Source organism: Thermobia domestica, chromosome 8 (assembly GCF_964235325.1).
Source record: "Thermobia domestica chromosome 8, izTheDome1.hap1.1, whole genome shotgun sequence".
NCBI lineage: Eukaryota > Metazoa > Arthropoda > Insecta > Zygentoma > Lepismatidae > Thermobia > Thermobia domestica.
This window is the reverse complement of record NC_137461.1, coordinates 262369934-262382600: the sequence shown is the minus strand read 5'-3', so window position 1 is coordinate 262382600 and position 12667 is coordinate 262369934. Positions and strand designations below refer to the sequence as shown.

At 36.7% G+C, this 12667-nt stretch overlaps 1 protein-coding gene across 12 annotated transcripts in view; it reads left to right on the top strand.

Moving 5' to 3' along the window:
* The window catches only part of LOC145693591 (uncharacterized), a 506014-nt gene that overhangs the window by 457265 nt on the left and 36082 nt on the right, over positions 1-12667 (top strand). For all 12 annotated transcript variants that reach the window (XM_081769709.1, XM_081769703.1, XM_081769706.1 and 9 more), the window contains 3 exons: positions 5474-5627; positions 9531-9679; positions 11660-11834. In XM_081769709.1, the coding sequence (XP_081625835.1) occupies positions 5474-5627; positions 9531-9679; positions 11660-11834 (478 nt within the window). The remainder of the gene's footprint in view (positions 1-5473; positions 5628-9530; positions 9680-11659; positions 11835-12667) is intronic.

Below are 12667 nucleotides of genomic sequence, written 5' to 3'. Positions count from 1 at the left end.
AAATACATAAATACCTTAAGAAAAATATTGTCCATCGCTAGCCACCACTTTCGCCCATCTGTCAGGCAATGTACGGATTCCGTGGCGAAAGAAGTCCTCATCCTTGGAAGCGATCCAGTCAGAGACCCATGTTTCGATATCTTCTGAAGAAGTAAACCGCTGTCCAATCAAATCGTTGTTCATGCAATCGAACAAGTAGTAGTCCGAAGGAGCAACGTCTGGTGAATACGGCGGGTGGGGTAAAACTTCCCATCCGACATTTTCTAAATAGGTTTTGACCGGTTTTGCGACATGTGGGCGAGCGTTATCATGTTGAACAATAAGTTTATCATGTCTGTTCTCCCATTCTGGTCGTGTTCTGGCCAGAGCTTGCTTCAAACGCATTAATTGTCGTCGATAACGTTCTCCATTCATAGTTTCACCCGGTTGCAGCAGCTCATAGTACACCACACCTTTCATATCCCACCATATGCACAGCATAACCTTTGCACAGTGAATAGCTCGTTTTGGTTGTGATGGACCTGGTTCACCTGGTTTCACCCAGGCCTTTTTTCGTTTAGGGTTCTCGTAATGGATCCACTTCTCATCACCCGTAATAATTCGATGCAGAAACCCCTTTCTGCTCTGTCGTTGAAGCAGCAATTCGCAAATGGTTTTTCGTCTTTCAACGTCTCTGTCTTTCAATTCATGTGGAACCCAATGTGACATCTTTTGAATCATTCCCATGGCTTTCAAGCGTTTGGAGACTGTTGTTTGATCAACGCCTAATGCTGCTGCAAGTTGTTCCTGCGTTTGACACGAATCCTGCTCGAGCAATGCTGTCAATTCTTCGTCTTGAAATTTTTTTGGCTGTCCAGCTCGCTCTTGGTCTGCCAAGCCGAAATCACCACTTCTAAACCGTGCAAACCACTTCTGACACGTTCGCTCAGCTAGAGCATGGTCACCATACACTTCCACCAAAATACGATGACTTTCAGTCGCACTTTTCTGCATGTTAAAGTAATGCAGCAGGACACCCCGCAAAAACACTTTATCAGGCACAAATTGCGCCATGTTCACTTAACTACAAACTGGTGTTGTTGACGCTTTAATCCACTGCCCTATACTACGAACGATACGCGATGACAGGGGTTTGCAACACATGTGTGGATACACGGAACTGTGGGACGCTTCGTTCGTTGCGCCATCTCTTGTCCACCCGCACGAATTAATTCCTAGACCAAATATTTTTATATATTTTGAATGTATTCAAGTATGGAACAAAAGTATTTACTTATTAATTCTCTTAGTAGGCTTCTCAACTTAATATTTTTTTCAACTTAAATTTTATATATTTTTATTATTTATTTTCTTATGACTCAATATTTAATTGCAATCGTTCATTGGGGAGAAGGGCGGCCATTCTTAAATATATAAATATATTATTCTTAAAATTTATGTGTTCTCTTACTGTTAGTTTCTTTCACTAGACCTGGAAATTGCAAAATTAATACCTGGAAAACTTGGAAAAATCAGGGAGTTGAGGGAAATTGAGTTCAGGGAAATTCAGTTCAATATTTTTGTATGAACCCTGATGTCAAGATGGTCGGATCCCCACTGACAGACAAAAGAAATACAACGTGATACCGCAGAATGATAGAATGACTGTAATTGGTCCAAATCTGGATGTAGTAGGGATGGGTTGCTTTTTAAAGGGGATCAATGGGCACTTCTGGTTCTCACAGTCTCTTTTTGGACATTGCTCAGGTGTATGGGAACGTGAACTTTGGAGAACGAAGAAACAAAGCCTCGTGTGTTCATAACTACGCTCACTTCTGACAAGAAAGGGTCACGCAGTGGCTCCGCTGAGATCCGAACGAGACAATTATGTTTACATTTGATATGTTATAATTAGACGAATCCCAAAGTTATATGTGCCACCGGGCGGAATGTCGTGAGTTACAACATATTTTGTAATATAAAAGCTACAAAGCTGGCAGAATAGTTTGAACCGAGTCATTTGTTCGGAAACAGTTGGGTAAATGGAAAACTCGGACAATACGTATCCCATCATTTTCAACGACAAACATTTTTGGGGTAAAAACTTTGTCCCAAGGTCCCCCGCAGGGTCCCAGACGGGGTCCAACTCAAAATTTTCAAATGGCAAGGGGGGTTAAGTAGCACACCATTTGAAAACTGTTGTAAAATGAAAGAAAATGCAGCAAGTCTCGTCTCTCTACGACAACCCTGTGCAAAATGGCGGCGGGTCAAAATGTAAACATAAACTTAATTGAAAAGTCCATGGTTATCCCTATAAATCGGAAACGGTGAGACAAATATGAAAATAGGAAAGGGAGTGTGGCATTATTTTCAAAGTACAACAATTTGAGTTAAAGCGTCTTGTCCCAGGGTGCCAACAGGATCACAGGTGGGGTCCAACTAAAAAGTTTTAAATGGCAAGAGAGGTTAAGAAGCTCATCGTTTGCAAGATCTTGTTAAATGAAAGTAGATGGATCAAGTCTTGACTTTCTACGACAACCCTGTGCAAAATTGCGGCTGGTCAAAATGTAAACAAAAGCTTAATTGAAAAACTATGGCCACCTTGAATCCAAGATGGCCGCTTAAAACCTATGTCATTCATAGTAGAAATCTAAATCTCTATTTTTCTACTAAAGGGAAGGCTAAATAGGAAGACTAAAGAACAATTGAATTTCGATTTACTTCAACTATTATTTCATTCGGTAACAACACATATATATTTTGTTCTTAATGCACGTTCGTCACGGTTCTCTGGACATTATTTACTTGAGTATAACGAATATGCGATGAACACACAACTCTGATTTCCTACTCATACTGCTAAACAAAAGTTGAATACCTTCGGGTATTTTTCTAATTTTGTCATACGTAGTTCATACAGAAAGAACTTGGTGCACCAGTAGGTCGGGGGCTCTATTGTAACGTATTCGTGATGGTTACATTTGTATGTCATTCGATGGTTTGATCGCAATACTTCAAGCAATACCAATATATATATATATATATATATATATATATATATATATATATATATATATATATATATATATATATATAAAAATTCATTTGCAAGATTGGCGAGTAGTACCAAACATGTGTAAGTCATTTCAGTAGATCGAGCTGCGTCAAACTTCGTTGGTTTGGTCACAGTATTCCAAGAAATAACATATTTATATACAAACTCATTTTTCACGCTGGCAGCCACATTGGATTACAGATTATACTCTTTGATATTTTGTGGATATCTACTATTAACCATAAACGTTCGCTTCTCCAACACCAGTGGTGTGAGCTGGATATGCGTTCGATACATAGTGCGGCATTTTGAACTCAGGATGTTGCGTTTTTGAACATTTTGCATATTTTAGTCACTTACTAATCAACATTAATGCCAAATTTGTTTTCGTAGCTTCAGCAGTTTGGTACGCTAATCCTTTCGATAAGAAGCGGCCCTCTTGCTTTCAAGGTGGTAATATATTTTCAATTAAGCTTTTGTTTACATTTTGACCCACCGCAATTTTAGACAGGGTTGTCGTAGAAAGTCGAGATGCGCTTCGTCTTCTTTCACTTAACAACAGCCTTCAAACGATGTCCTACCTCTTGCCATTTGAAACTTTTTAGTTGGACCCCACCTGGGACCATGTGGGGACCCTGGGACAAGACGTTTTCACTTTAATCGTTGTACTTTGAAAATAATGCCACACATCCTTTCCTGTTTTCACATTTGTCTTACCGTTTCCGATTTATAGGGGTGACCATGGACTTTTCAATTAAGTTTTCGTTTACACTTTGACACGTCGCCATTTTGCACAGGGTTGTTGTAGAGAGTCGAGACTTGCTTCATTTTCTTTCATTTTACAACAGCTTTCAAATGATGTGCCACTTAACCCCCCTTGCCATTTGAAAATTTTGAGTTGGACCCCGTCTGGGACCCTGCGGGGGACCCTGGGACAAAGTTTTTACCCCAAAAATGTTTGTCGTTGAAAATGATGGGATACGTGTTGGCCGAGTTTTCCACTTACTCAACCGTTTTCGAACAAATGACCCGGTTCAAACTATTATGCCAGGTAAATTTTTTGTAGCTCTTACATTACAAAATATGTTGTAACTCACGATATTCCGCTCGGTGGCACGTATAACTTGGGAATTCATCTAGTTATAACATATCAAATGCAAACACAATTGTCTCGTTCGGATCTCAGCGGAGCCATTGCGTGATTCTCCTTGTGAGATTATCAAGTTTTTGGCGTTAAAGGTCTGCTGCTAAGAAATGCACTAAAAGATAATTAAGCAAATATCCTATTCACTGAGCGATGCAGTTTGAAAAATATTAGAATAAAATTTAAATTTTCCTTACTAATTATTTTTTCTGAGCCCATATAGTTGTCTTATTTTCTGTACCCAGCAGACATATTGTTTGGAACCGAAAATGTGATTTTTACGTTTTAGACTGGAGTTCCTTATTTTTAACTCAAGTAGTTCTCAGTTGCCTCATGATGATGGATCAATACTGAAACTTCAGCTTTTACAGAGAATCGAACCCGGAATCACTCGCGCTGATCTAGAACGGAAACGTACTAAATATTTATATACAGTTTTTTTTTAAAGATGCGCCTATCTTTTTACAGGACTTGATTCTCTCAACTGTACATAAGACAGCTAAGTAATTTAATTTGAGATAAAGGTGTTAAAAAGCCAAAAATTCTAATTTATTAGATTATTGTACTAATTTATTTAATAAGAAGTGGGCCTGCTTATAAACAAAAATATAGACCGTTTTGAAAAGAGGTGGTAGCTAGAATTTTTTTGGTGCGAAACTGTAAGTACGAACGTAAAACAAATACATACAGTGTAGAAATTCATTAATATTTTCATTGCTTGTTTTTATCTAACAGCGTATAAATTATTAAATAACTTTCCTAAAATAATCTTAGTTAATTCCGTATCATAGACAGTATTGGACTCAAAGAAACGAAGACCTTTTTAAAAGAATGATCTCAAGTTTTTTTTTTTTTTTTTTTTTTTTTTTTTTTTTTTTTTTGGTAAGCGTCATTAATAATTAAACATTTCTTTGTAATATATCTTTCATTTTTAGGTATTTTTTGTGTTTTTTTAGGAGAATAAAATCAGGACTTGGTTATTATGTTACGTGCAGGAGTTTATTTTGCATCATTAGTAATATTTTAGTAAAATAATATTTAGGACTCGGTTGCTTAGGTTAAAGCTCGTCCCTTTGGAGCAAAATTTGGAAAACATTCGTGTCGTGTTTCTTTCGTGGTTCTATTTTCTCCTGGTTTCTCATTCCATTCATGATTCACTCTATATTTGTTATTCGCTCTTTGAGCTTGTTAGATATATAAATTGAAGTTTATCTGAAAGTCTTCATAATTTAAAAGTGGATTTGGGGAACAAATTTTATTGTATGTATTTATTATTATTACTATTTAATTGGTAGGTTCAACAGTTAGAAGCAGGTGGTGAGGCAACTTGTCACCATTGCAATGCTGTATTCTTGGATATTGTAGATTTCAGACAACATATACTGGAGCATACTCACCCTTACGTTTGTCAAGAGTGCCGTGCACGATTCAGATGCTACAAATCCTTCAGTAAGTAAGATACTTTGCTATTATCAGTAATGGTGTTTAATTCTGTACGTTCTTGTGTTTTCCTTAGTACGTCTGTGGTTTTGAGCTTTTTAAGTAACACACTTTATCTGAAAATCTTCGACGCTTGTGTAGAAATGTTACTGTTCATACACTTTGTAAAGAAAAAATAGCGACACCTCAATTCTCAAGCTAACTTACACAGAAAACCATAGTTGCAGCCCGTTAGAAGAGGAATAGAAGGAAATGAAGAGTGGGATAGTTCATTTGCGTTATTTGTGACACCTGTGGTGTTCGACATCGCTTGCCAATTGTTTGTGTACCAGTAATATTTTCGCTAGATGGCACTGAGTGCGTTTCGTAAATTATTGTAGTGAGAATTTTGTATTTCATTTGTGATCTATAGGCTGAGGTAAATAGCGTTTTATGATTGTTCTTTGCTTGTCAAGTGACAAAATTGTTGTTGTGCAGCGTTGTTTGTATGTGATATTGTTGCTACATGTGGACTGTAAACAAATAAGATGGGTAAAAAATGTGACTTGTTGCCATGTGAACAAGACATAATTATTGCTTTGCGCAGCTAAGGCAAATCTGTAAGGGAATAGATGGAATACTGAAAATCCATGATTCTACGGCAGGAAGAGTAATCCACAAGTGGAAACAGCATAACAATCGTCCCTTCGTCAATAGTGTGCAAGAAAAATGAAAGCATCACCCAGAGCAGATTGCTAAATGAAATCAATAGCACTGGCGATTTCAGGAGTGATTTCCCCAAAAATCGCTTCTGTAGTTTGACACGATCTTGGAACTGCAGTTACTCGTACAACTGTATTGTCTTGACTGTATGAAGAGGATATTACAAAGAAGAAACCGCGTAGAAAGTCCAAACTGACAAAACACAGAGGATTTCAACATCTAGTTTTGTGAGTTGATATGCAACTTGGACTTATGAGAACTGGAAGCACGTCGTTTTCTTCGTTGAAAAGAAGTTTAGAATAGAGGGAAACGATGGTGGTGTGAAGTTGTGGATACGAACAAGCAAGGAACTTGACAAGGATTTTGTTTAAGAGATGCAAATACTCAGTTACTGAGTGATGGTATGGGCTTGGTTCATCGTTAAAGACGTCAGAACAACGGATATATGTGAAGGATCTTTTGATGCACGAAAATATCTTCAAATTCTGGTACGTAAAGTTCTTACAACAGCTAAAGACGACTTTACTGAAGAAAATTTGGACTACTTCCTTTTCCAGGACGATAATGCTTCATGTCACCGAGCGAAAATCCTTAATACGTGGTTCAAGAATATGACTATTTAGAAACTCATATGGCCTACAAACTCACCTGGCATGAATCCAGTTGAAAATTTGTGGATCAATATGAGTAGAAGATTAAATAGACAACTATCTCAAACAGAATGGATTTCAAGGAACAGATAATCCGGGTGTTATTCCGTGAAATCGAGGTTGCGTTTTGCAATAGCCTTGTTACCAAAGGGCTCCGATGATTCGCTGCACTGCAGAAAGCCCATGGTGCACATACAAAATACTAGTTTGGTGTATGGTACTTCCCGATGTTTGCACATAATATGTCTTACCCTCAAGAAATTCCATTTCTTGTTTTCTGCTATTGTTGTTGATCTTTTTCAGTTTTATGTATAACTCTTCCTATAAACGATTTTGCCCAAAACACACACAGCTACTTATATACGCATATAAATTCATATCAAAAACCTGAAACTATGGCGCAAGTATTAAGAATGAACTGCTCGTTAAGAATATGCATTGTAATATTATCAGGAATTCATGTAAAAGATCATATTGATTAAAGTATGTTGCGAAAACCATATCCGAGCAAGTGTCGCTATTTTTTCTTTACAGAGTGTATATATCAAACTAAAATTAACATTTGAAGAGACAGTATAGTTTGATATATGTTAGTTTTAAAGATATTGGTTGATTTTTACAGAAATTTTGTACATATTTGTTGTACAAATTAAATATTAATTTCGCTGTATAACTTTAATACTTAAAATTCCAGGACATTCGAGATAAGAATAGTCGATTTTGACCACTTAGACATAGGCATAGTCATAACTATGCGAAGCACCAACTACCGGAAGATACATACTTTATAACTTAAGTATAATAGGACAAACGATCTGAAGCGGCCAATGGGGGAACGGTGGCTCAGTGGAAGAGCACTTACTTTGGTGCATGGGCCCCTGGTTCGATCCCCGGACAAGTAAATTTGTAGTGGACGACATCGTGTCTGGTTTTTCTCGAGGTACTGCCGTTTTCTCCCTTTTTCTCATTCCACCAATTCTTCCATCATTCACTTGTTTTAATCATAATCTCTCTCAGCCTAAAGGAATACACGTGAGACGTTAAACTGAAATATTTAATATTTATTTCATGAAGGCGAAACAGTTCATGTAGACTTCGTTGCAGTGTAAAGTAGTGTAACTGGAGAACAAAAGTGGGTTTGCTGTTCATCGACCTTCGCAGCTGTTGCGAAATTCGCGAGAAGCTACAGCAAAACACTATCCTTCAGGCGCTGCTGAAAAATTTTCAATATTAGAACCAGCATTGCAGGGCAGTTGTCCGGATTTTTGTCATCAAATCGAGCATCATCGGTAGTAGGCATTCAAAATAATTTGATCTGTAGCCAGTATTGTGAAAGCACTTATTATTGGGTATCATTCAGCAATACGTCATTAATCGTGTGCATACATACTAAAATAGTACACACATGTTACGCAGCAGTGAGAATTTTTTTGAAAATCATGCTTTCTTATTCATATTTTAGTTTATAACATTTCGTATTATTATTTTATTATATTATTATTTTTCTGTTTAGCGGTATTTTATTTAAAAGAAAAAAAAAGATATTTAAGCAGTGCTAAGCTTTTCCAATATCCGTGGGAATAATAAAATTTTATATTTATCTCTAATCGTGGTATATGGATCGATAAGGAACTCTTATGTATGTATAAAAGAGTGGGTGAAATATAAGCTAAATGTTTTTTTTTTTTCTTTCTTTCTTTCTTTTTTCCTTCAGATAAACAGTTCGAAGTCAAAACAGTGCGTTTTTTGAAACTTCAGAACTCGAACCTTTAATGATACAGATAGATTAGAGTAATTTACCATACTCAATAGTTATGTGAGTTGCAGGTTCCAATAATTCGGAACTATAAATTTGGCCTTTTATCCAGAAGAAAAGTTCGTGAAATGCTGGTAGTTACTTTCGAACATACATATTATTCCGGGCGCAATACGCAATAAATTGTTTTACTTGTTCCCCCATATCTTTGTGAAAACCTGTTAGGTACTTTTTTTCCTTTTTTTTATTATGCTTGCTTTCCACTTATTTTATCTTCTGTTCTGAAGATGGTCTTTAAAATAGTCTTTATCGCATTTGTAGACTTAATTTCGAGTATATGAGTATCACTCCAGTAAGTTGAACATAAAGAATTGAGAAATAAACTTCATCAGCAATTTCTGCTGGTGTAACTAAAGAAATTGAAAATGAAATGAAACCGTTGAGTTTTACGTCCCATGCTTATGCCGGTTAGGCTAAAGGAGACGATGATGAGTAGTGAATGAAATGGTAGAATGAAGAAAGTGGGAGGAAACGGGAGAACCCCGAGAAAACCCACGCACACGGTGTTTGTCCACCACAAGGTTCACTTGGCGGAGGCTGGGATCGAACCCGGGACCCCAAGCACCAGATGTGAACGCTCTACCACTGAGCCACCGCGGCCCCTTAACCAAAGAAATTCTGGATAAACTTATTGGGGCGAAGGTTTTCGAGCCGATTACTTGATGAACTAACTACCTAGGTAGAAAAAAAAAAAAGCATAACCCCAGTGATTTTGTGTATATAACTATCCGATTTCTCTTCCAGGTATTCATGTTTGCAATGAAGAGGTTGTTGTGGAGTGCCAAGTTTGTGCGAAACAGTTTACTTCCGGAATTACTTTACATCAACACGAACTTACGCATATTGAAATTAAATATCATTGTTTTGAGTGTGGAAGGAGTTACTTCACGGAGGTAAGTGTTGAGGGTCTTAGTTTGGAATCTCAGAGAAACAGCTAAGAGAGTCCGTGATTCTGGACTGTTGTGCGATAGAAATACGGAATTTGAATGAATCAGCCAGCAGAGGGACATGCTCTCCCCTTTTCCCTTTCCATATGTAGAGGTGTACACATTTTCGCCTGTAGTGGGGAAGGACCTATATTGTGAGGGTTGATCTTGCTTAGGCGCGCACACAGAAATTTTTGTTCGGGGGGGTCCAAGCTTTAGGAGGGAGGGTCTATTATTACAAGCCACTTTGTTTATGTTATTCTGTACCCGAAAAAACGATAAGTAGTTACAAAATACTATATTTCCAGAAACAAATGATAGAACTAGATTATTTTTTTTTTATAAGAGAAGTGTAAGATCAAATTTTCATCTACATCTGTCATTTCCCTGTTAAACAAGTGTAGTTTTGTCGAGAAAGTACAAATGTATGTTGAGTTAGAAAGTTTATTGGGAGGGGGGGGGTCCGGAAGACCAACCGGAAAACGACCATTAAGAAGACCTAGGCGCAGATGGGAGGACAATATAAAGATGGATCTCACGGAAATAGGAGTACAAAGTGGAGATTGGATCCAGTTGGCTAAGGATAGAAGTTAGTGGAGAGCTTTTGTGAACGCGGAACTGAACCTCCGAGTTCCATGGGCCATAGAGTGAGTTAGTTATGGGAGGGTTCGGTTCCGGTGATTCCCCCGTGGGTGCACCCCTGGTCGTGGTTAGCAGCCCACGTTAATAGTAGATTCTGTTCTTCATAACCTTACTGTTGCATAAGGACGTAAACACAAAAATTCATTTGTACACTTTTGTGGCGTTTATATCGATGGCCTTTGCAGTTTGTATCCAAAATGTGGTTACAATAAAGAAATGTGAGGCGGGCGTATGAAAATGAAAATTAGGTAATCGAAATTTCATAAATTTTTATAGGAAAAAAAAAGTAAAATTGAAATAGGTTTATTACGTAACAATAGTTAAATTTTTCTTAATTTGTTAATTGGCAAAACCTGAACATGATTGTAAGAAGTTGTCTACTTATCAGTTATTAACAAGCGTACCATGTTGTATGTTTTCATTTCTTTCTAAGTGTAAGGAAGAGTATGAATTTGGATGGAGAATTTTTGAAGATCACAAAATGTTTGATCAAAAATTTCATGTTACTTTTAAAATGTACTTAATCTGCCACTCTGCATTTGAGAAAATCAGATCCCTCTATTTATGCGCGTCAACAATCACCATTAATCTTATGTTTTTGCTACAAAATAAAAAATAATAATAAAATTTTGTAGGTACATGAGAGGATGATTCAAATTAACAAAAATTGGTTACTTCCCAATATATCCTCCCGTGGGAAAACTACATATTCTCCAGACATATCGGAATAATCCGTCTTCAGTAGTAACAAGGATAAAAATGGATAAGAGAAATAAGAGAAATATAAGAGAAAAGAGGAATAGGACTACATACTTTTTTACGTTACATTTTCACATTACAAAAGTCTTTGCGTTAACGCTGTTCATGTATATTTCGATTATTAGTAATCTCTTTAGTGTAGAATGCTTACATTGTCCGCGTCAAACTAGTCGCAATGTCTTTCTCGCTTCTTTAATAAGCTAAGTTTTATTAAAAATAAATAATATTCTGATATTAGAAATAGCTAATATTAGCTCACGACAGGATATTCTCTCTCTTTTCTTTCTGTCTTTCGTTTTCTTCCTTCCTCTCAGCAAATGTCATTGAATTGTTGGAGGCATAAAAACTTTATTATGTCTCAATGTTGTATATATGTTACATGTGTATTGTATATGTTGTAAGCAATCATGTGAATTCCTTTCAATTCCTTTCCTTAGATTCCATTGAGCATTAAGTGTATAGTGACATGAAAGATTTCATAGTATTCAATTCTATGATATAATAACTCATCGCTAATAATCAGTCTTAACACATATTTTCTAATAGGAGGCCCTTGACACGCATGAGTGTGTACATGCTAAATATAATGGGAAGAAGACGAGTTCGAAGGAAAAGAAACCTGCAACCAAATCACCAGAAAATGGATCAAATTTAATTTGTGATATATGTGGAGCGAGATATAAAACTTCGTATAGCCTTAAGTCCCATATGCAGCTGCATGGTATGTAAAAATTGATCTCCATTCACAACAATATCTTGTTCATATACATTAATCAGATATTTCCTTTCAATTATATGTTATATACATTTGAAACTTGTATACATACTTCTAAGGTAAATGGGGAAAACAACTAAATTTATCTTTGTATTTCATTGTACACAATTGTCGTGAAAATTATTGTTTCAGGTATGAGAATTGACAATAATATAAGTTACTTTCAGTAGATGCTACAAGCTTTTCAAAACTTCGTGTGTATCAGTGTGGCTAAGGAGCTCTCAAAACAGAATGCGTTGATAATTTGTTGACAGATTTTTTTGTGACAGGTGTGAAGACAGGATTGCTAGAAGTTGCAGAATAGATAGACAACAGCTACCTATCATGTTAGCTCAAGTCATGTAACTCCACCCACAGTTTGCCATCAAAATAGGTGCAAAGTTGTTAAAAATATGGAAAATTACATGCAACAATTCGAGGGAACTATTCCTTTGTTTACGTTCACACATTAGTGGAAACGCATTCGAACAAAATTCGCACCATAGATCGTGTATTTGTAGGGGACATATTGCTTCCGTTTTGAAAGTTTTAGCACTTCGACTACTTAGAGGGTAGGTTGATCGTAGTATCCGTAGAAGGCATGTTGCTAGTAGTTCGAAGATCATTGAATAACACAAGAAATAAATGTGTTTGTGAATTTCATGTACATCACAATCTATGTTTGCAATACCAGAACGATGCAAGCGAACGCCTATTATGCAGTTAAATGATTTTGACCGTGGCTGTAGCATTAGTCGTGCGTGACATATCATTAGTCCATCAGTGATGTACGCATGAAG